Source organism: Amblyraja radiata, chromosome 2 (genome assembly GCF_010909765.2).
Source record: "Amblyraja radiata isolate CabotCenter1 chromosome 2, sAmbRad1.1.pri, whole genome shotgun sequence".
NCBI lineage: Eukaryota > Metazoa > Chordata > Chondrichthyes > Rajiformes > Rajidae > Amblyraja > Amblyraja radiata.
Genome location: NC_045957.1, coordinates 124,601,732 through 124,624,845, shown reverse-complemented (window position 1 = coordinate 124,624,845; position 23,114 = coordinate 124,601,732). Strand labels below are relative to the sequence as shown.

Below are 23,114 nucleotides of genomic sequence, written 5' to 3'. Positions count from 1 at the left end.
GAAGGTTGCTTCTCAGACTGGAGGCCTGTGATTAGTGGTGTGCCTCAGGGTTCGGTGCTAGGCCTGTTACTGTTTGTCATCTACATCAATGATTTGGATGAGATCATACAGGGCACGATTAGCAAGCTTGCTGATGATACATAGAAACATAGAAAATAGGTGCAGGAGTAGGCCATTCGGCCCTTCGAGCCTGCACCACCATTCAATATGATCATGGCTGATCATCCAACTCAGTATCCCATCCCTGCCTTCTCTCCATACCCCCTGATCCCTTTAGCCACAAGGGCCACATCTAACTCCCTCTTAAATATAGCCAATGAACTGGCCTTAACTACCTTCTGTGGCAGAGAATTCCACAGATTCACCACTCTCTGTGTAAAAAATGATTTTCTCATCTTGGTCCTAAAAGGCTTCCCTCTTATCCTTAAACTGTGACCCCCTAGTTCTGGACTTCCCCAACATCGGGAAAAATCTCCTGCATCTAGCCTGTCAAACCCCTTAAGAATTTTGTAAGTTTCTATAAGATCCCCCCTCTATCCTCTAAATTCTAGCGTGTACAAGCCGAGTCTATCCAGTCTTTCTTCATATGAAAGTCCTGACACCCCAGGAATCAGTCTGGTGAACGTTCTCTGTACTCCCTCTATGGCAAGAATGTCTTTCCTCAGATTAGGAGACCAAAACTATACACAATACTCCAGGTGTGGTCTCACCAAGACCCTGTACAACTGCAGTAGAACCTCCCTGCTCCTATACTCAAATCCTTTTGCTATGAACAAATGATACAAAAGTGAATGGTGTAGCAGATAGTGAAGATGGTTGTGAACGATTGCAGCAGGATCTGGATCGATTGGCCAGGTGGGCGGAGGAATGGTTGATGGAATTTAATACAAAGTGCGAAGTGTTGCAATTTGGGACGTCGAACAAGGGCAGGACCTACACAGTGAATGGTCGGCCTCTGGGTAGTGTTGTAGAGCAGAGGGATCTAGGAGCACAGGTGCATGGTTCCTTGAAGATCGAGTCGCAGGTAGATAAAGTGGTCATAAAGGCTTTTGGCACTTTGGCCTTCAACAGTCAGAGCATTGAGTATAGAAGTTGGGAGGTCATGTTGCAGATGTTGGTGAGACCACATTTAGAATATTGTGTTCAGTTCTGGGCACCATGTTAAAGGAAAAATATGTTAGTTTAGTTTAGATTTGTTTAGTTTAGTTTAGTTTAGATATACAGCACTGAAACAGGCCCTTCGGCCCACCGAGTCCACGCCGACCAGCGCTTACCGCACATTTTGTCAAGCTTGAAAGGGTTCAGAGAAGATATACAAGGATGTTGCCAGGACTAGAGGGTATGAGCTATAGGGAGAGGTTGAGTAGGCTGGGTCTAGGCATGGAGCGCAGGAGGATGAGGGGTGATCTTATAGAGGTGTACAAAATCATGAGAGGAATAGATCGGGTAGATGCGCAGAGTCTTTTACCCAGAGTAGGGGAATCGAGGACCAGAGGACATAGGTTCAAGGTGAAGGGGAAAAAATTTAATAGGAATCCGAGGGGTAACTTTGTCACACAAAGGGTGGTGGGTGTATGAAACAAGCTGCCAGAGGAGGTAATTGAGGCTGGGACTATCCCATTGTTTAAGAAGCAGTTAGACAGGTACATGGATAGGACAGGTTTGGAGGGATATGGACCAAGTGCAGGCAAGTGGGACTAGTGCAGCTAGTGAACATTCCCTGTTCCAGGCGTACACTGGCCCGATCCCTGAACTCGATCTCCGTTACATTGATGACTGCATCGGTGCAACCTCCTGCGCCCATGCAGAACATGGACTTCATCAACTTCGCCACCAATTTTCATCCTGCACTCAAATTTACTTAGACCATCTCCGACACCTCCCTCCCCTTTCTTGATCTTAATCTCCATGCCAAGAAATAGACACAAAATGCTGGAGTAACTCAGCGGGTCAGGCAGCATTTCTGGTGAGAAGGAATGGGTGACGTTTCGGGTCGAGAAGAAGAGTCTCGACCCAAAACGTCACCCATTCCTTCTCTCCAGAGATGCTGCCTGACCCGCTGAGTTAGAAACATAGAAACATAGATAGGGATAGAATAAAACTAAAAGAAAAGATGTATAATACAGCAAAGAGTAGCCGAAAGCCAGAGGATTGGGAAACTTTCATAGGACAACAGAAGGAAACAAATGGGCAATACGGGCTGAGAAGATGAAGTACGAAGGGAAGCTGGCCAGGAATATAAAGATGGACAGTAAAAGCTTCTTTAGATATGTTAAGGGAAAAAGAGTAGCAAAGTTAAATGTGGGTCCCTTGAAGGCAGACATGGGTGAAATTATTATGGGTAACAAGGAAATGGCAGAAGAGTTGAACAGGTACTTCGGATCTGTCTTCACTAAGGAAGACACAAACAATCTCCCAGATGTACTGGAGGACAGAGGATCTAAGGGGGACAGAGGATCTAAGAGGAACTGAAATAAATTTTCATTAGGTGAGAAAAAGTATTGGGTAGGCTAATGGGACTGAAGGATGATAAATCCCCTGGGCCTGATGGTCTGCATCCCAGGGTCCTCAGGGAGGTGGCTCTAGAAATAGTGGAAGCATTGGTGATTATTTTCCAATGTTCGATCGATTCAGGATCAGTTCCTGTGGATTGGAGGATAGCTAACGTTACTGGAACCAGTTCTGGGGGAGGTGGGACCAGTACAAACAGGACGGTCTGCACCTGGGCTGGAATGGCAACCAATGTTCTTGGGGGAGTGTTTGCTAGTGCTGTCGGGGAGGATTTAAACAAATGTGGCAGGGGGATGAGTACAGGAGCAGAGAGGCAGGGGGGTGTAAAATGAGGGTAGAAGCAATAGGTAGCAAGGTGAAAAGTAAAAGTGGCAGGCAGACAAAACCAGGGCAAAAATCAAAAAGGACCACTTTTCAACATAATTGTATAAGGGGTAAGAGCATTGTAAAAACAAGTCTGAAGGCTTTGTGTCTCAATGCAAGGAGTATTCGTAATAAGGTTGATGAGTTGAACGTGCAGATAGCCATTAATGATTATGATATAGTTGGGATCACGGAGACATGGCTCCAGGGTGACCAAGGCTGGGAGCTGAACATCCAGGGATATTCAATATTCAGGAGGGATAGAGAGAAAGGAAAAGGAGGTGGGTAGCGTTGCTGGTTAGAGAGGAGATTAACGCAATGGAAAGGAAGGACATTAGTTTGGAGGATGGGGAATCGGTATGGGTAGAGCTGCGAAACACTAAGGGGCAGAAAACGCTGGTGGGTGTTGTGTACAGGCCACCTAACAGTAGTAGTGAAGTTGGAGATGATATCAAACAGAAAATTAGAAATGCGTGCGACAAAGGCAAAACCGTTATAATGGGTGACTTCAATCTAAATATAGATTGGGTGATTCAAATTGGCAGGGGTGCTGAGGAAGAGGATTTATTGGAATGTATGCGGGATAGTTATCTAAATCAACATGTAGAGGAACCAACGAGAGAGCAGGCTATTTTAGACTAGGTATTGAGTAATGAGGAAGGGTTAGTTAGCAGTCTTGTTGTACGTGCCCCCTTGGGCAAGAGTGACCATAATATGGTTGAGTTCTTCATTAGGATAGAGAGTGACATTGTTAATTCAGAAACAATGGTTCTGAACTTAAAGAAAGGTAACTTTGAGGGTATGAGACGTGAATTGGCCAAGATTGACTGGCAATTAATTTTAAAAGGGTTGACGGTGGATATGCAATGGAAGACATTTAAAGACTGCATGGATGAACTACAAAAATTGTTCATCCCAGTTTGGCAAAAGAATAAATCAGGGAAGGTAGTGCATCCGTGGATAACAAGGGAAATCAGGGATAGTATCAAAGCGAAGGATGATGCGTACAAATTAGCCAGAAAAAGCAGCATACCAGAGGACTGGAGGAAATTCAGAGACCAGCAGAGGAGGACAAAGGGCTTAATTAGGAAAGGAAAAATAGATTATGAAAGAAAACTGGCAGGGAACATAAAAACTGACTGCAAAAGTTTTTATAGATATGTGAAAAGAAAGAGATTAATTAAAACAAATGTAGGTCCCTTGCAGTCAGAAACAGGTGAGTTGATCATGGGGAACAAGGATATGGCGGACCAATTGAATAACTACTTTGGTTCCGTCTTCACTAAGGAAGACATAAATAATCTGCCGGAAATAGCAGGGGCCCGCGGGTCAAAGGAGTTGGAGGAATTAAGTAAAATCCAGGTTAGTCGGGAAGTGGTGTTGGGTAAATTGAATGGATTAAAGGCCGATAAATCCCCAGGGCCAGATAGGCTGCATCCCAGAGTACTTAAGGAAGTAGCTCCAGAAATAGTGGATGCATTAGTAATAATCTTTCAAAACTCTTTAGATTCTGGAGTAGTTCCTGAGGATTGGCGGGTAGCAAACGTAACCCCACTTTTTAAGAAGGGAGGGAGAGAGAAAACGGGGACTTACAGACCAGTTAGTCTAACATCGGTAGTGGGGAAACTGCTAGAGTCAGTTATTAAAGATGGGATAGCAGCACATTTGGAAAGTGGTGAAATCATTGGACAAAGTCAGCATGGATTTACGAAAGGTAAATCATGTCTGACGAATCTTATAGAATTTTTCGAGGATGTAACTAGTAGCATGGATAGGGGAGAACCAGTGGATGTGGTGTATCTGGACTTCCAGATGGCTTTCGACAAGGTCCCACATAAGAGATTAGTATACAAACTTAAAGCACACGGCATTGGGGGTTCAGTATTGATGTGGATAGAGAACTGCCTGGCAAACAGGAAGCAAAGAGTAGGAGTAAACGGGTTCTTTTCACAATAGCGGGCAGTGACTAGTGGGGTACCGCAAGGCTCAGTGCTGGGACCCCAGCTATTTACAATATATATTAATGATCTGGATGAGGGAATTGAAGGCAATATCTCCAAGTTTACGGATGACACTAAGCTGGGGGGCAGTGTTAGCTGTGAGGAGGATGCTAGGAGACTGCAAGGTTACTTGGATAGGCTGGATGAGTGGGAAAATGTTTGGCAGATGCAGTATAATGTGGATAAATGTGAGGTTATCCATTTTGGTAGCAAAAACAGGAAAGCAGACTATTATCTAAATGGTGGCCGATTAGGAAAAGGGGAGATGCAGCGAGACCTGGGTGTCATGGTTCACCAGTCATTGAAAGTAGGCATGCAGGTGCAGCAGGCAGTGAAGAAAGCGAATGGTATGTTAGCTTTCATAGCAAAAGGATTTGAGTATAGGAGCAGGGAGGTTCTACTGCAGTTGTACAGGGTCTTGGTGAGACCACACCTGGAGTATTGCGTACAGTTTTGGTCTCCAAATCTGAGGAAGGACATTATTGCCATAGAGGGAGTGCAGAGAAGGTTCACCAGACTGATTCCTGGGATGTCAGGACTGTCTTATGAAGAAAAACTGGATAGACTCGGCTTGTACACGCTAGAATTTAGAGGATTGAGGGGGGATCTTATAGAAACTTACAAAATTCTTAAGGGGTTGGACAGGCTAGATGCAGGAAGATTATTCCCGATGTTGGGGAAGTCCAGAACTAGGGGGTCACAGTTTAAGGATAAGAGGGAAGTCTTTTAGGACCGAGATGAGAAAATCATTTTTTACACAGAGAGTGGTGAATCTGTGGAATTCTCTGCCACAGAAGGTAGTTAAGGCCAGTTCATTGGCTATATTTAAGAGAGAGTTAGATGTGGCCCTTGTGGCTAAAGGGATCAGGGGGTATGGAGAGAAGGCAGGGATGGGATACTGAGTTGGATGATCAGCCATGATCATATTGAATGGCGGTGCAGGCTCGAAGGGCCGAATGGCCTACTCCTGCACCTATTTTCTATGTTTCTATGTATCATCAGCAAGCTTGCTAATCGTGCCCTGTATGTTCTCATCCAAATCATTGATGTAGATGACAAACAGTAACAGGCCTAGCACCGAACCCTGAGGCACACCACTAATCACAGGCCTCCAGTCTGAGAAGCAACCTTCCACCATTACCCTCTGCTTCCTTCCATGGAGCCATTTGTTCCTGATGTTGGGGAAGTCCAGGACAAGGGGTCACAGCTTAAGGATAAGAGGGAAATCCTTTAAAACCGAGATGAGAAAAACTTTTTTCACACAGAGAGTGGTGAATCTCAGGAACTCTCTGCCACAGAGGGTAGTTGAGGCCAGAGAGAGAAAACGGGGAATTACAGACCAGTTAGCCTGACTTCGGTGGTGGGAAAGATGCTGGAGTCAATTATTAAAGAGGTAATAATGGGGCATTTGGACCAAACCAGTAAAAGGATTAGTCCAAGTCAACATGGATTTAAAGTGTGTATTTTGTGTTTCTCGGTGTGTTTTGTGTGGGGGGTGGTGTGGGGGGGGGTGAGGGGGAAACCGCTTCGGTCACCTCCTCCATAGAGAGGCGACTTTTTCCAGGTCGCCTCCCCCGCGGCCTAACATCAAGGATCGACGCGGCCTTTCCCGGAGACACGCCCGGGGCTTCAGCGGCGGGCGCAGCGTGGACTCTCGGCGTGGAGCGGGCGACCCTCGTTGGGGCTCGCTGGAGGGGAGCGCTCCGTTTTGCTGGCCCGGGGAAGCCGGCAGCCTGAAGTCGCAGCCTGAAGCCGCGGTCTGCAGAGCTCCAGCTGGTGCGGCGTCTACAGCCCGGGATCTCACGTGGGGGACCCGGGGGAAGAAGAAGCCATCACTGCCGGCCCGCGGCCAACTTCTACCGCGGGGCCGGCATGGACTTACCATCACCCCTGAAGGGGAGCTTCGACCGCCGGCCCTGCAGTCTACGGTGCTTCTGGCTGCGGCGGGGACTTTAAATCTCGACCGCCGGCCTGCGGCCTACAACAATCTAAAGCCGCGGTCTCCGGTGAGGAAGAGCCGATCCTGGACTGACTGGACTCTGGTCCTGTACACGGGGGGGAAATGGAGGAGGACTGGCCAAATGTTTTTGTGCCTTCCACCACAGTGATGAATGCTGTGGTGGATGTTTGTGTTACAGTTTTATTGTGTGTTCTTTATAATTGTACTGCTGCTGACAACCCAAATTTCCACCAACCCTGGTTGTGTGGCAATAAATTATATCTATCTATCTATCTAAAAGGGATATCATGCTCGACTAATCTTCTAGAATTTTTTGAGGATGTGATAAGTAAAATGGATGAAGGGGTGCCAGTGGATGTAGTGAATCAGAAAGCCTTTGATAAGGTCCCGCACGGGAGACTGGTGACTAAAATTGGAGCACATGGTATTGGGGGTAGGGTGTTGACATGGATAGAAAATTGGTTGGCAGACAGGAAGCAAAGAGTAGCAGTGAACGGGTCCTTTTAAGAATGGCAGGCAGTGGCGAGTGGAGTGCCGCAAAGCTGGGGCCTAGCTTGGGGCCGCAACTGTTTACCATATATATATATTAATGATTTGGAAGAGGGAATTAGGAGCAACACTAGCAAGTTTGCGGATGACACAAAGCTGGGTGGCATTGTGAACTGTGAAGAGGATGTTAGGACGTTGCAGGGTGACCTGGACAGATTGAGTGAGTGGGCAGATGCGTGGCAGATGCAGTATAATATAGATAAATGAGGTTATCCACTTTGGTGGCAAAAATAAGGGAGCAGATTATTATCTCAATGCGGTTAGGTTAGGCACGGGGTGAGACCTGGGCGTCCTTGTACACTAGTCACTGAAAGTTGGCGTGCAGGTCCAGCAGGCAGTGAAGAAAGCTAATGGAATGTTGGCCTTCATAACAAGTGGATTTCAGTATTTCTTCTGCAGTTGTATAGGGCTCTGGTGAGACAACATCTGGAGTATTGTGTCCGGTTTAGGTCTCCGAATTTGAGGAAGGACATCCTTGTGATTGAGGCAGTGCAGCGTAGGTTCACGAGATTGATCCCTGGGATGGCGGGACTATCATATGAGGAAAGATGAAAAAGACTAGGCTTGTATTCACTGGAGTTTAGAAGAATGAGGGGGGATCTTATAGAAACATAAAATTATAAAAGGACTGGACAAGCTTGATGCAGGAAAAATGTTCCCAATGTTGGGCGATGCCATTTAAGACTGAGGTGAGAAAAACTTTTTCACCCAGAGAGTTGTGAATTTGTGGAATTCCCTGCCACAGAGGGCAGTGGAGGCCAAGTCACTGGATGGATTTAAGAGAGAGTTAGATAGAGCTCTAGGGGCTAGTGAAATCAAAGGATATGGGGAGAAGGCAGGCACGGGTTATTGATTGGGGACGATCAGCCATGATCACAATGAATGGCGGTGTTGGCTCGAAGGGTCGAATGGCCTCCTCCTGCACCTATTTTCTATGTTTCTATGTTTACATTCAACCTCACAAAGTGCAGCACCTCACATTTGCTCAGTCATTAGGCCAGAGGTAAGAAAGGGCATTGAATATATAAATGTCAGGCCGCAATTGGAGTATTGCATTCAATTCTGGCTGCCTATTGCAGGATAGATGTTGAAGCTTTGGAGAGGATGAAGAGGAGGTTTATCAGAATGCTGCCTGGATTAGAGAGTTTCAGCTACAAGGTATGGTCATGTAGACTGGAACATCAGTTGAGGGAAAACCTGATCGAAGTATATAAAATGATGAGAGGCAGAGATAGGGTAGACAGCCCCATGGGTAGAAATGTCCAACGCTAGCAAACAAAGCTATAAGGTGAGAGGAGAAAGTTTAATGGAGATGTGCGGTGCGAGAGGGTGGAAGGCATTGCCTGGGGTGGTGATGGAGGTAAATACAATAGAGACGTTTATAAGGGTTTTACATAGGCACATAGAAGCGCAGGGAATAGAGGGATATGGATCATGTGCAGGCAGATTAGATCAGTTTAACTTGGCATAGAGTCATAGAGTGATAGTGTGGAAACAGGCCCTTCGGCCCAACTTGCCCACACCGGCCAACAATGTCCCAACTACACTAGTCCCACTTGCCTGTGCTTGATCCATATCCCTCCAAACCTGTCCTATCCATGTACCTGTCAAACTGTTTCTTAAACGATGGGATAGTCCCTGCCTCAACAACCTCCTCTGGCAGTTTGTTCCATACACCCACCACCCTCAGATTCCTATTAAATATTTTCCCCTTCACCTTGAACCTATGTCCTCTGGTTCCTCGATTCCCCTACTCTGGGCAAGAGACTGTGCATCTACCCGATCTATACCTCTCATGATTTTGTATTCCTCCATAAGATCTCCCCTCATCCTCCTATGCTCCATGGAATAGAGACCCAGCCTACTCAACCTCTCCCTATAGCTCACATCCTCTAGGATTGTGTCTCCATCTTGTGCCTCGTTTGCCTGCGCCTCCATCTTGTACCTCATACGTATTTTTCCACCTTCTCGTCCTGGCATCATATTCATAGAGTCACGTAGCGAGGAAACAGGCTCTTTGGCCCAACTTGCCCATTCCATTCAAGATGCCCCATGTATACTAATATCACCTGCATGTGTTTGGCCCCTAGCCCATGTACCTTTCCTATCCATGTACCTGTCCAAATGCCTTTTAGAAACATTCAACATAGACATTGTGAGCCAAAGGGCCCTTTGCTGTACTGTTCTATGTCAATGCCAGTTTTACGTGACAATAATGTGACCTAAAACTGCTACATTTGGTGTTCACAACGTGAACTCCTCTACACTGGAGATACCAAATGATGGCTTTGTGGAACACGTGTGTTTATTCTTCATGAATGCCCGTGTGCTTTCAGTCGCTGCCATGTTAATGCAGCACCCCACTGCAAGTGGCCCCGGCACTGTTACACGGCCCAATGCAACCTCAGGGAACAACTCATCGTCCGTCTGAGCACACACAGCCTTATGGTCTTAACATCAAATTCCATGTCCTTAGATAAAGTGCTCTTTCTTCTTGTCTAAATCAGAAGCATTTCCACCTGACATCCTCTGACGTCTTCTGCCTGGCCTGCTGAATATATCCCACTGTGCCGCAGCCAGAGCCACCACCGCGCCTGAACCCATCAGCCAGACAGAAATTCAGTTTTCACCCACATTTGCTGCAACACAGACGTTGCGCTTCGCACTAGCAGCTGCACTGGATGTGTTAGCTCATCTGTGTGGATCGCATGTAAAACAAAGCTTTTCACTCAACCTTGGGGCATGTGACAATAATTAACCTCAACGTAAATTATTTCTCTCAGTCTCAGGTCTGAAGAAGGGTCCTTTATCTGAAACACACAGATGTTGTCTGGCCAGCATCTTCTCCTGCTCATGTTGCTGGGCAGGTTCCTCCATTAACTCATACCAAGGTTGAATGTGCCGTTAATTGTCCCCGTTAAGCCATTTTCACTCAACCTATCACAGATATTCCCCTCTTGTCCCCACACTCCCCTTCTTACAGAAACCATATAAATACCTGGTAGACACAAAATGTTGGAGTAACTCAGCGGTTAAACCTTCCATTTAAACCAGCATCTGCAGTTCTTTCTTACACCATATAAATAGCTGATAGGATCCAAGAGATGGAAATCATGCCACACTAACATAAAGCTGTTAGCTGCAGCATTATCCTTAGGGTGGTACAGTGGTACCGCTGGTAGAGCCGCTGCCTCACAGCGCCAGAGATCCAGGTTCACTCCTGACCCTGGCGGTGTCTGTGTGGAGTTTGCATGTTCTCGCTATGACTATGTGGGTGTTCCGGTTTACTTCCGCATACCAAAGACGTGCGGATTTGTAGATTAATTGGCCTGAATTAATTGCCTTTAGTGTGTAGGGAGGTTATGAGAACGTGGGATAACATAGAACCAGTGCAAATAAGTGATCAATGATCAGCGTGGACTCGATGGGCCGAAGGGCCTGTTTCTTTGCTGTGTCTCTGAACTGGACATCTAAGATTTATTAAAAGATCTTACTTCAGTTATTGGGACATCATCCTTCAATTGAGTAGTGTGGCAGGCCAGCAAGCCGATCAGACGAACCATTTTAGCACGACTGAAAGTGAGAGGATACATGTTAGTTATTGATGACCCATGTGTAGTGATTCCAGCAGCATCCTAGTGCATATAATCACGCTGATCCTTATACCTCAGTCAACATTAGCAAAACTATATTTTGACATTGTGTAGGATGGAACTGCAAATGCTGGTTTACAGCAAAGATAGACACAAAATGTTGGAGTAACTCAGCAGGTCAGGCAGCATCTGTGGAGAACATTGAACAAGAAACTATGTATCTGCACTCCTAGATCCCTCTACTCCACGACACACACCAGAGCCCTGCCATTGACTGTGTAGGTCCTGCCCTGGTTTAACTGCATTTCGTTGTCTCCGTACTGTACACTGACAATGACAATTAAAGTTGAATCTGAATCGGAATCGGACTTCCCAAAATGCAACACTTTACACGTATCTGCATCAAACTCCATTAAACATTCCTCGGATCACCTGCCCAGCTGATCCAGATCCTGCTGTAATCTTTGTTTTCCAGAGACACTGTCTGACCTGTTGAGACAATAGACAATAGTTGCAGGAGTAGGCCATTCGGCCCTTCGGCCCTTCGAGCCAGCACCACCATTCAATGTGATCATGGCTGATCATCCACAATCAGTACCCCGTTCCTGCCTTCTCCCCATATCCCCCTGACTCCGCTATCTTTAAGAGCCCTATCTAGCTCTCTCTTGAGAGAGACACAAAGAGACGTAAAGATAGACACAAAATGCTGGAGTAACAGGCTACTGTTGCAATAGCAATCTTTAAAAAACTTCATATCATCACAAAGGCATTGCCATGAAGCACAGGCTTCTCAACAGCGTGCAGTTACTGCCCCCCAGTGGCAAAACTAAATACATCGCTTCCAACACAAGGAGCTACGTAAGTCTCATCACCAAACTGCAGCTACTCATTACAGTGATCCACCAGCGGACACGGTTTAGGATGACAATATTAGGTCATAAGTAATAGGAGCAGAATTAGGCAATTTGGCCCATCCAGTCTACTCTGCCATTCAATCATGGCTGATCTATCTTTTCCTCTCAACCCCATTCTCCTGCCATCTCCCCATAACCCCTGACACCTGTACTAATCAAGAATCTATCTATCTTCTGCCTTAAAAATATCAATTGACTTGGCCTCCACAGCTGTCCGTGGCAAATAATTCCATAGATTCACCACCCTCTGACTAAAGAAATTCCTCCTCATCTCCTTCCTAAATAATCGTCCTTTAATTCTGAGGCCGTGATCTCTGGTCCTAAACTCTCCCACTTGTGGAAACATCCACTCTATCCAGGCCTTTCACTATTCGGTACGTTTTAATGAGGTGCCCCCTCATCCTTCTAAACTCCAGCGAGTACAGGCCCAGCGCCATCAAACGCTCATCATAGGTTAACCCACTCATTCCTTCGATCATTCTTGTAAACCTCCTCTGGACCCTCTCCAGAGCCAGCACATCCTTCCTCAGATATGGGGCCCAAAATTGCTCACCTTATTGATCACCCAATATTAATCCTCTGGCCCCCATCACTAACAGACAAAACCTTGGATAAAAATGTGGTTTTTCGCTTTAATTAAGACACAATGAACTGCCGATGCTCGAATCTTGAGCAAAACCTGAGCAGTGGATTGAAAACAGAAAATGTGACTCTCTTGTTCAAGCAGACAGGGGAACAAAAACTATAGGCGCGACTCACCCGTTGCAGCGGCCCCTACAGCCTGTCTGTCTTTTTTTATTTTTTGTCTAGTTAAATGTAGTGTTGGTGTTTTTTTTTAATACTAGTTTTAAATGTGTATATGTGGAGGGAGGGGGAAACCGTTTAAAATCTCTTCCCTGTCCGGGAGACCCGACCTTTTCCCTGTCGGGTCTCCGTTGTCGTTGGGGCCTAGCACCGTGGAGCGGCCTCCAACCTGAACGACCCGGGGGCTCGGGAGACTGCGGAGCTGCGGACTACTCACCATCGTGGGGCTGGCCGGCCTCGGAGCGTGGGGAGCGGTGGTGACTCGCTGCTGCGACTCGACTCCTGGGGCTCGGAGGCTCCAGCAACGCAGCCACAGGTCCGGTGGACTGGGATATCGGGAGCTCGCGGGTCCGGGGGGAGAGAGACCGCTTTCCGGAGCTCCCGCAACGCATCTTCTCCAGCCCGTGTCGCGGGGTTGGAACGACCTGGAGCGGGGACGTACATCGCCCGGCACGGCTTCATTGCCGTGGGACATTCCAGCGCCCGCCGGGGGCTCCAACTTTGTGACTTTTAGACCGGGAGCGGGGCCGTAAATCGCCCGGCACGGCCTAAAATGGCCGTGGGACTTATCATCGCCCGCCTGGGGCTTCGACATCGGGAGAGACATGGAGAACAGGGGAGAGAAAAGACTTTGCCTTCCATCACAGTGGGTCCACTGTGATGGATGTTTGTGTGAATTAAATTGTGTGTATGTCTAGGAAATTGTCTTTGTTTGTATGGCTGTGGAAACAGAATTTCGTTTGAGCCTCACTGAGGCTCAAATGACAATAAATTGTATTGTATTGTATTGTATTGTATTGTATAGGCCAGTAATCTTAATATCGGTTGTTAGCAAGGTGCCATAATTATGATCATCGGTGGGATAAATATTGAAATCAAACTCAGTTGTACGATTTTAGGTTCATAAGTCATAGGAGCAGAATTAGGCCATTCGGCATATCGAGTCTACTCCGCCATTCAATCCTGGCCGATCTATCTTTCCCCCTCAACCCCATTATACTGCCTTCTCCCTGTACTTTGCGTCCCGTACTGATAGGGAAGGGAAACCATGTTTAACACTTGTCCATTGTAACCTTTCATCAACAGCAACGTGTTCATGCCCTGATTGCATGTTTTTGTGTGACTTGGATTGATTGCTTTAAACTAGTGGCATGAGAGAGTAGAGAGTTGCAAGGTTTCATTCTTTGATGCAGTTGGCAGCTCAGCATGGGAGTGTCAGCTTACACTGTTTGTGCTCCACTCTCCAGAGTGAGTGCATTTGATTTATCCAACACCAAACTAATCTTAGTATCACCATTAGGACCCACTGTTACTAATTCAAAATTACTCGTGCATCATCTTCTACTGCCTGAAACATAAATCCCATTTTCTGCTTTGCTGCATCTCACCAGCTTCTTCATGTACCAACACAAGTTTAGTATGTACACATTTGCCTTTACACTGATGTTAAAGTTAGTGTTAAGCATCAAGGGATTAATAAACCCAAGCCAAGTAAAGTCGCAGGTAGATCGGGTAGTGGAGGTGGTTTTTGGCAGGCTGGCCTTTATCAGTCACGAATTAAGTACAGAAGTAGGGATGTCACTGTTGTACAAGATATTGGTGAGGCTGCACTTGTAGCATTGTGTTCAGTTCTGGTCACCCTATTCATCTGGAAAAGATGCAGGGAAGATTTATGAGGATGTTGCCAGGAGACAAGTGCCTGAGCTTGAACTAGCTGACGTTTCACAGAGTGCTGGAGTAACTCAGCGGGTCAGGCAGCATCTGTGGAGAACATGGATAGATGACGTTCCACAGAATGCTGGAGTAACTCAGCGGGTCAGGCAGCATCTGTGGAGAACATGGATAGGTGACGTTTCAGAGTGCTGGAGTAACTCAGCGGGACAGGCAGCATCTGTGGAGAACATGGATAGGTGACGTTTCACAGAGTGCTGGAGTAACTCAGTGGGTCAGGCAGCATCTCTGGAGAACATGGATAGGTGATGTTTCAGGTCACACAGATTGTCCTTGTGGTTTTAATGATGCAATTAGCTTTGTTAACAAGACCTTATAGAGATGTACTTTCATGTGAATGCCATCAGCAGTAAATTATCTATGGAAATCTGCTGTTAGATTTGCTGCTTAAAGAATCATTCCCAGAACTGATAATCATCAGGCAGTGAACAGATGCTTTCTCATCTAATGTCGAGGTACGCCACACTTACATATCCCAGTTTGGAGCTGTGCGCAGTTGCTGTGTTAACATCAGGAACTAGAGGGAGAACAAGAAAGCACATTCTTAATGGGTTTCACATCCTCCTGCAGTATTTAACAAACATGAACGCAGATCATTGTCATTTACTCATTGCCGTCAACAGCAAGGTACTGCAACATGTCTCTAAGAGCAATTTATGAGGCTAAAATGTGCCCTTTATTCCTGAACATAATGTCTAGGTTTATTATGGCCATGTGTGGCCACTGAGGTGCCAGTGAAAAGCCTTTGTTGTACAATTGCTCATTGACACAAGCACTACCTAAGTTCATAAATTCTAGGAGCAGAATTAAGCCATTCAGCCCCTCAAGTCTACTCCGCCATTCAATCATGGCTGATCTATCCTTCCCTCTCAACTCCATTCTCCTGCCTTCTCCCCACACCCGTACTAATCAAGAATCTATCAATCCCTGCCTTTGAAATATATGCATTGACCTGGCCTCCACGGTGTGCGGCAAAGAATTCCCCAGATTCACCAATTTATCAGCACTAAACTAAAATTCAACATTTTCAGCAAGTTTGTGCATGATGTCCCTGCAACTGTATGGGGAGAGTGGGAGTTAGTAGCTGGGTAGCTGGGTAGTTAGTAGCTGGGTAGCTGGGTAGTTAGTAGCTGGGTAGCTTGGTAGTTAGTAGCTGGGTAGTTAGTAGCTGGGTAGCTTGGTAGTTAGTAGCTGGGTAGCTGGGTAGTTAGTAGCTGGGTAGCTGGGTAGTTAGTAGCTGGGTAGCTGGGTAGTTAGTAGCTGGGTAGCTTGGTAGTTAGTAGCTGGGTAGCTGGGAGTTAGTAGCTGGGTAGCTGGGAGTTAGTAGCTGGGTCGCTGGGTAGTTAGTAGCTGGGTAACTGGGTAGTTAGTAGCTGGGTAGCTGGGTGGTTAGTAGCTGGGTAGCTTGGTAGTTAGTAGCTGGGTAGCTGGGTAGTTAGTAGCTGGGTAGCTTGGTAGTTAGTAGCTGGGTAGCTGGGTAGTTAGTAGCTGGGTAGCTTGGTAGTTAGTAGCTGGGTAACTGGGTAGTTAGTAGCTGGGTAGCTGGGAGGTAGTAGCTGGGTCGCTGGGTAGCTGGGTAGTTAGTAGCTGGGTAGCTGGTAGTTAGTAGCTGGGTCGCTGGGTAGCTGGGAGTTAGTAGCTGGGTAGCTGGGAGTTAGTAGCTGGGTTATTGGGTAGCTGGGAGTTAGTAGCTGGGTCGCTGGGTAGCTGGGAGTTAGTAGCTGGGTTATTGGGTAGCTGGGAGTTAGTAGCTGGGTAGCTGGGAGTTAGTAGCTGGGTAGCTGGGAGTTAGTAGCTGGGTAACTGGGTCGCTGGGTAACTGGGTAACTGGGTAACTGGGTCGCTGGGTAACTGTGTAGCTGGGTCACTGGGTAGCTGGGTAACTGGGTAACTGGGTAGCTGGGTAACTGTGTAGCTGGGTAGCTGGGTAACTGGGTAACTGGATAACTGGGTCGCTGGGTAGCTGGGTCACTGGGTAACTGGGTAGCTGGGTAACTGGGTAACTGGGTAGCTGGGTAGCTGGGTAACTGGGTAGCTGGGTAACTGGGTAACTGGGTAGCTGGGTAACTGGGTCGCTGGGTAGCTGGGTCACTGGGTAACTGGGTAGCTGGGTAACTGGGTAGCTGGGTAACTGGGTAACTGGGTAACTGGGTAACTGGGTCGCTGGGTAACTGGGTAGCTGGGTAGCTGGGTAGCTGGGTCGCTGGGTAGCTGGGTAACTGGGTAGCTTTGTCGTTGGGTAGCTGGGTTTGCGGCAGTCACTGAAGCAGCATGCCCAATCTGCTGGCCTGCCCATTAACCTCCAGCAAGGTACTGATGCAAGCCAAATTAACCTACACATCTTTGGAGTTTGGGAGAAAACTGTAGATTTCGGAAAAACCCACGCAGGTCACGGTGAGAATGTACAAACTCTGTACAGACAGCACCCGTAGCCGGGATAGAACACGGGTCTCTGGCGCTGTAAGTGCTGTAAGGCAGCAACACTACAGCTGTGCCACTGGGCATTGGTTGGGTGAGAAACAGAGTTAACCTTCCGCAGATGCTGCCTGACTTGCTGAGTGTTTCTAGCACTTTAAACATTTCAACCATGGATGTGGATTAAAGGATGTGGAAGGATTGGCGGGGGTGCAGGGGAGGTTTACCAGAATACTCCCTGGATTAGGGGGTAGATAGATACAAGATGCTGCAGTAACTCAGCGGGACAGGCAGAATCCCTGGAGAGAAGGAATGGGTGACGTTTTGGGTCGAGACCCTTCTTCAGGGGAGCGGGCGGGATAGAGATAGTCGGGGACAGTAAGACTGGTGGGAGAAATGGGAAGGGGGAGGGGATGGCGAGAGGGAAATCAAGGGCTATCTGAAGTTAGAGAAGTCAATGTTCATACCGCTGAGGTGTAAACTGCCCAAGCAAAATATCAGTTGCTGTTCCTCCAATTTGCCCTGGGCCTCACTCTGACAATGGAGGAGGCCCAGGACAGAAAGGTCAGCTTGGGAAATGGAGGGGGAGGTAAAGTGCTGAGCAACCGGGAGATCAGGTAGGTTAAGGCGGACTGAGGGGAGGTATTCAGTGAAACGATCGCCGAGCCTGCGCTTGGTCTCGCTGATGTACAGGAGTTGACACCTGGAACAGCGGATACAATAGATGAGGTTGGAGGAGGTGCAAGTGAACCTCTGCCTCACCTTGAAAGACTGTCGGGGTCCTTGGATGGAGTAGAGGTGGGAGGTAAAGGGACAGGTGTTGCATCTCCTGCGGTTGCAAGGGAAAGTACCTGGGGAGGGGGTGGTTTGGGTGGGAAGGGACGGGTTGACCAGGAAGTTTCGGAGGGAACCGTCTCTGCAGAAAGCAGAAAGGGGTGGAGATGGGAAGATGCGGCCAGTGGTGGGATCCCGTTGGAGCTGGCGAAAATGTTAGAGGATTATATGCTGTGCGCGACGGCTGATGGGGTGGAAGGTGAGGACAAGGGGGACTCTGTCCTTGTTACGAATGGGGGGAGTGGGAGCTAGAGCGGAGCTATGGGATATCGAGGAGACCCTAGTGAGAGCCTCATCTATAATGGAAGAGGGGAACCCCCGTTTCCTAATGAATGAGGACATCTGCGATGATACTGATGCAACACATTTGCTTCAGGGTTTTATGATGAACCTGCCAAATCCCTCAGTGCCTGGTAGAACACACTTCCACAACTCCAGGCTCATCAGTACACGATGCTGACATGTGGCCAGCTGATCCGCTCACTTTCCATGGTCATAAAACAAAATAATCTGCTGGAGGAACTCAGTGGATCTGTGCAGGGAATGGATCAATGTTTTAGGTTGCAACCATTCCACTGGATTGAAGGAGTAAAAGGGAGAAAGCCATTGGAGAGAGGGTGGGGCAAGATTTGGGCAGGTACATGGATCGCCTTGTCTGCCCTTAATCTGCACTGATGTAGAGGAGACCACATCAAGAACATGGAATGCAAGAGCCATGCACATGAACCTCTGCCTCACCTGGAAGGACAGTTCAACGTAGCAAAGTGTGGAGTCCTGTATTTTCTAAATCGGGAGAGAATTCAGAATTCAGAATTCAGAAATCGGAGGTGCAAAGGTACTTGTGAGTGCTTTGCAGGATTCCCAAAAAGTTAATTTGCAAGTCGAATCGGTAGTAAGGAAGACAAATGCATTGATAGCATTTATTTTGAGAGGACCAGAATATAAAAACAGGAATAGACACAAAATGCTGGAGTAACTCAGCGGGACATCAGCAACTCTGGAGTGAAGGAATGGGTGACGTTTCGGGTCGAGACCCTTCTTCAGACTCAATGGAAGGGAGATTGGTTTGGACAGTATAGGAATGTAATGCTGAGGCTTTATAATGCACTGGTCAGACCGCGTTTGGAGTGCTGTGAACAGTATTGGGCCCCATATCTGAGGAAGGATTTGCTGGCGCCAGAGATGGTTCAGAGGTTTATGAGAATGTTCCCGGGGATGATTGGGTTAACATATGATGAGCGTGGGCCTGTACTCACTCAAGTTTAGAAGGATGAGGAGGCACCTCATTGAAACTTACTGAATAGTGAAAGGTTTGAATAGAGTGGATGTGGAAATGTTGTTTCCACTGGTGGGTGAGTCTGGGACCAGAGGCCAGAGCCTTAGAATAAAAGGACATACCTTTGGAAAGGAGATGAGGAGGGATTTATTTAATCAGGTGGTGAATCTATGGAATCAAATGTCTATTCCCTCCACAGGAGCTGCCTGACCCGCTGAGTTCAAGATTCAAGAGTTTATTGTCATGTGTCCCTGATAGGACAATGAAATTCTTGCTTTGCTTCAGCACACAGAACATAGTAGGCATGACTACAGAACAGATCAGTGTGTCCATATACCATTATATAAATATATACACACATGAATAAATAAACTGATAAAGTGCAAATAAACAGATAATGGTCTATTAATGTTCAGAGTTTTGTCCGAGCCAAGTTTAATAGCCTGTTGGCTGTGGGGAAGTAGCTATTCCAGAACCTGGTCGTTGCAGTCTTCAGGGTCCTGTACCTTCTACCTGAAGGTAGCGGGGAGATGAGTGTGTGGCCAGGATGGTGTGGGTCCTTGATGATGCTGAAGTTAATGATGACTAATATGTTGATGATGCTGATGATTAAGTTAGCCTGGTACTTTATATTTTGAGCAAACTGAGCTTATTTTCTCTTGAACAGAGGTTGAGGGGAAACCTGATAGAACTGTATAAAATTATGGGAGGTATAAATAGGGTAGATAGTCTGAATGTCAAAGGTTAGAGCAGCAAAGTTTAAAGGAAATATGTGAGGCTAGTTTTATTTTACACAGAGGGTGGAGGGTTCCTGGAATGTGCTGCTGGAGGTGGTGGTGGAGGCAGATACAATAGTGGTGTTTCATTGGCTTTTACATAGGCACATGGAAATGCTGGAATGGAAGGCTATGATCATATTGAATGGCGGTGCAGGCCGAATGGCCTACTCCTGCACCTATTTACTATATTTCTATGTTTCTATGGGCAGATGAGATTAGTTTACTTGCATTATGTGCGGCATGGACATTGTGGGCCGAAAGGCCTTTACCTGTGAGGTAGCTTTTTATCTTCTATCCTCTCATGCACAGACTGCATTAAAAGAAATTTTTACTGCAGGCAAAATGATTTGGATGAGAACATACAGGGCAAGATTAACAAGTTTGCTGATGATATAAAAGTGAATGGTTTTGCAGATAGTGAAGATGGTTGTGAAAGATTGCAGCAGGACCTGGATCGAGTGGCCAGTTGGGCGGAGGAATGGTTGATGGAATTTATTACAGAGAAATGTGAGGTGTTGCATTTTAGGAAGTCTAACATGGGCAGGACCTACACAGTGAATGGTAGGCCTCTGGGTAGTGTTGTAGAGCAGAGGGATCTAGGAATACAGGTGCATGGTTCCCAGAAGGTTGAGTCGCAGGTAAATAAGCTGGTCAAAAAGGCTTTTGACACATTGGCCTTCATCAATCAGAGTATTGAGTATAGTAGTTGGGAGGTCATGTTGCAGTTGTATAAGACATTGGTGAGACTGCATGTGGAATATTGTGTTCAGTTCTGGGCACCATGTTATAGAAAAGCTGTTGTCTAGCTGGAAAGAGTATAGAGAAGATTTGCGAGGATGTTGCCAGGACTAGAGGGTCTGAGCTATAGGAAGAGAGGTTGAGTAGGCTGGGACTATTTCTTGGAGCGCAGGAGGATGAGGGGTGATCTTATGGAGGTGTATATGATAATGAGAGGAATAGATTGGGTAGATGAATCGAGGACCAGATGACATAGGTTTAAGGCGAAGGGGAAAAGATTTAATAGGAATATGAGGGGTACATTTTTAACACAAAGGGTGGTGGATGTATGGAACAAGCTGCCAGAGGAGGTGGTTGATGCTGGGACTATCTCAACATTTAAGAAACAGCTAGGTACCAGGAAAGTTTTAGAAGGATATTGACCAACGCAGGCAGATGGGACTAGTGTAGATGGGGCATGTTGGTCAGCATGGGTAAATTGGGCCGAAGGGCCTGTTTCCAGGCTGTAGGACTCTATCATTGTGGAAATTATTGCTGGGAGATTGTTTTGAACATCAAATCACATTGAACTAAATTAATATATGCAAGCAGTAGTGCAAGCAGTTAAAACAAATAGAATGCAGGCACATTTGTGAGAATGCATCTGACATGGTTATGGAATGGACGGTATCTGGAACTAATCATCAAACACTTACCAGCTGTGAGTCCATCAGTCTTGTGGCCACTTCTCGGTGACTGGCGAGCATACAGAGATAACACAGTAAGTTGAGCTTGGCCCTCGATGGCCCTGTGGCCAACTCCCCAACATCGACCAGTGAGTACAGCTGCTGCAGGAAAAGATTCCAATCCTCGGCCCCCAACGACAACAGTTTCTCAGCTGTAAGTTATCAGGTCAAAAAGGATGATGTTAATTGAACCCTTCCAATGTAATGACTATCTAAGGCACACCTAATGCATTGTACAGTTGGAACCCTGCTATTAAAAATACAATACATTCTCAATATGACACAGGTGCCAGGGACAATTTCAACCAGCAATTTAAGCAAACTGTTCATATCATAAGTGATAGGAGCAGAATTAGTCCATTTGGCCCATCAAGTCTGCCAATCTATCATGGCTGATCTATCTCTCCCTCCTAACCCCATTCTCATGCCTTCTCCTCATAATCTCAGACACCCGTACTAATCACGAACCTGTCAATCTGGGCCTTAAAAATACAGCAAAATGGCAATAAAATTCCTCTTCATCTCCTTCCTGAAGGTACGTGTCCTTTTATTCTGAGCTATGGCCTCTTGTCCTAGACTCTCCACTAATTCCCTAATTCCCTAATTTTTGAACCCCTCTTCCTAAACCTTTCCTATTCATGTCCAAATGTCTTTTAAATGTTGCAATAGTATCTGCTTCAACTCTTCTTGTTCCAGATACCCATCACCCTCTGAGTGATAAAGTTGCCCCTCAGGTTCCTATTAATTCTTCCCCCTCTCACCTTAAATCTACACCATCCGGTTTGTGATTCCTCTACCCTGGGATAAAGATTCTTCCAATTTATTCCCTTCCCTTTCTGTTCCACTCCTTCAATTTCAACATTTTCTTATTCTCCACAAGAAAAGAGCTAGACCTGGTCACCTTGACCGACCATTCAATACAATCTGCCTGAGACATGAACTCATTTGTGCCAATTCTCTATATCTCTCAATTGCCTGACATTTCAGTAACATATAGAACATGCAACAGTAAACTTCGGCCCACAATATCTGTGCCAAACCATGACGACGACCAACTCTCATGTGCCTGCACATCATCCTTTCACAGCATATCTATATGCCTAACCAAAAGTCTCTTACGTGCCACCATCATATAGTTGGATAGCCATACAGTACGGAAACAGCCCCATCGACCCAACTTACCCATGACGACCAGGATGCCCCATATCCCACCTGCCCACTTTTCGCCCATATCTCTCGCAACCTTTCTTACCCATGTACCTGTTCAAATGTCTCTTAAATGTTGTTATAGTACCTGTCTCAACTACCTCCTCTGGCAGCTCGTTCCATACACCCATCACCCTCTGTGTGAAAAAGTTGCCCCTCAGGACTCCTCTTAAATCTTTCCCCTCTCATCTTAAACCCGTGTCCTCTGGTTCTTAATTCCCCTACTCGTGGTAAAAGACCCTATCTATTCCCCTCATAATCTTATACACCTCTAAGATCACCCCTCAGTTTCCTGCGCTGCAACAAATAAACTCCTAGCCTGCCCAACATCTCAGGCCCTCGAGTGCTGGCAGCATCCTCGTAAATCTTCTCTGCACTCTTTCTGCTTAACATCATACTTCCTGTAGTAGACTGACCAAACTGAACAGACCAATCTCACCAATGTTAATGAATGAATGAATACTTTATTGTCACGTGACAAGTCACAGTTAAATTCTTTGTTTTGCAGACCCAAGGTACAACTAATATACATCCCAACTTCTACAGTCAATATCCTGACCGGAGTAGGCCAATGTATCGAAAGCCTTCTCTACCTGTGGTACCATTTCCAAGGAACTCTGAACCTGCACTCCTTCATTCTTGTGCTCTACAACATTCACCAGGAACCTGTCATTCACTGTGAAAGTCCTGCCCCGTTAGATTAGCTCAACTCACCT

The 23,114-nt window shown here is 46.6% G+C and overlaps 1 protein-coding gene across 1 annotated transcript in view; it reads right to left on the bottom strand.

The window, feature by feature from the left end:
* The window catches only part of ulk4 (unc-51 like kinase 4), a 324,061-nt gene that overhangs the window by 229,862 nt on the left and 71,085 nt on the right, over positions 1-23,114 (bottom strand). Inside the window, exons 15-17 of the mRNA XM_033015040.1 lie at positions 21,163-21,344; positions 14,896-14,942; positions 10,878-10,956 (exon numbers count right to left, since the gene is read on the bottom strand). Coding sequence (XP_032870931.1) covers positions 10,878-10,956; positions 14,896-14,942; positions 21,163-21,344 — 308 coding nt within the window. The remainder of the gene's footprint in view (positions 1-10,877; positions 10,957-14,895; positions 14,943-21,162; positions 21,345-23,114) is intronic.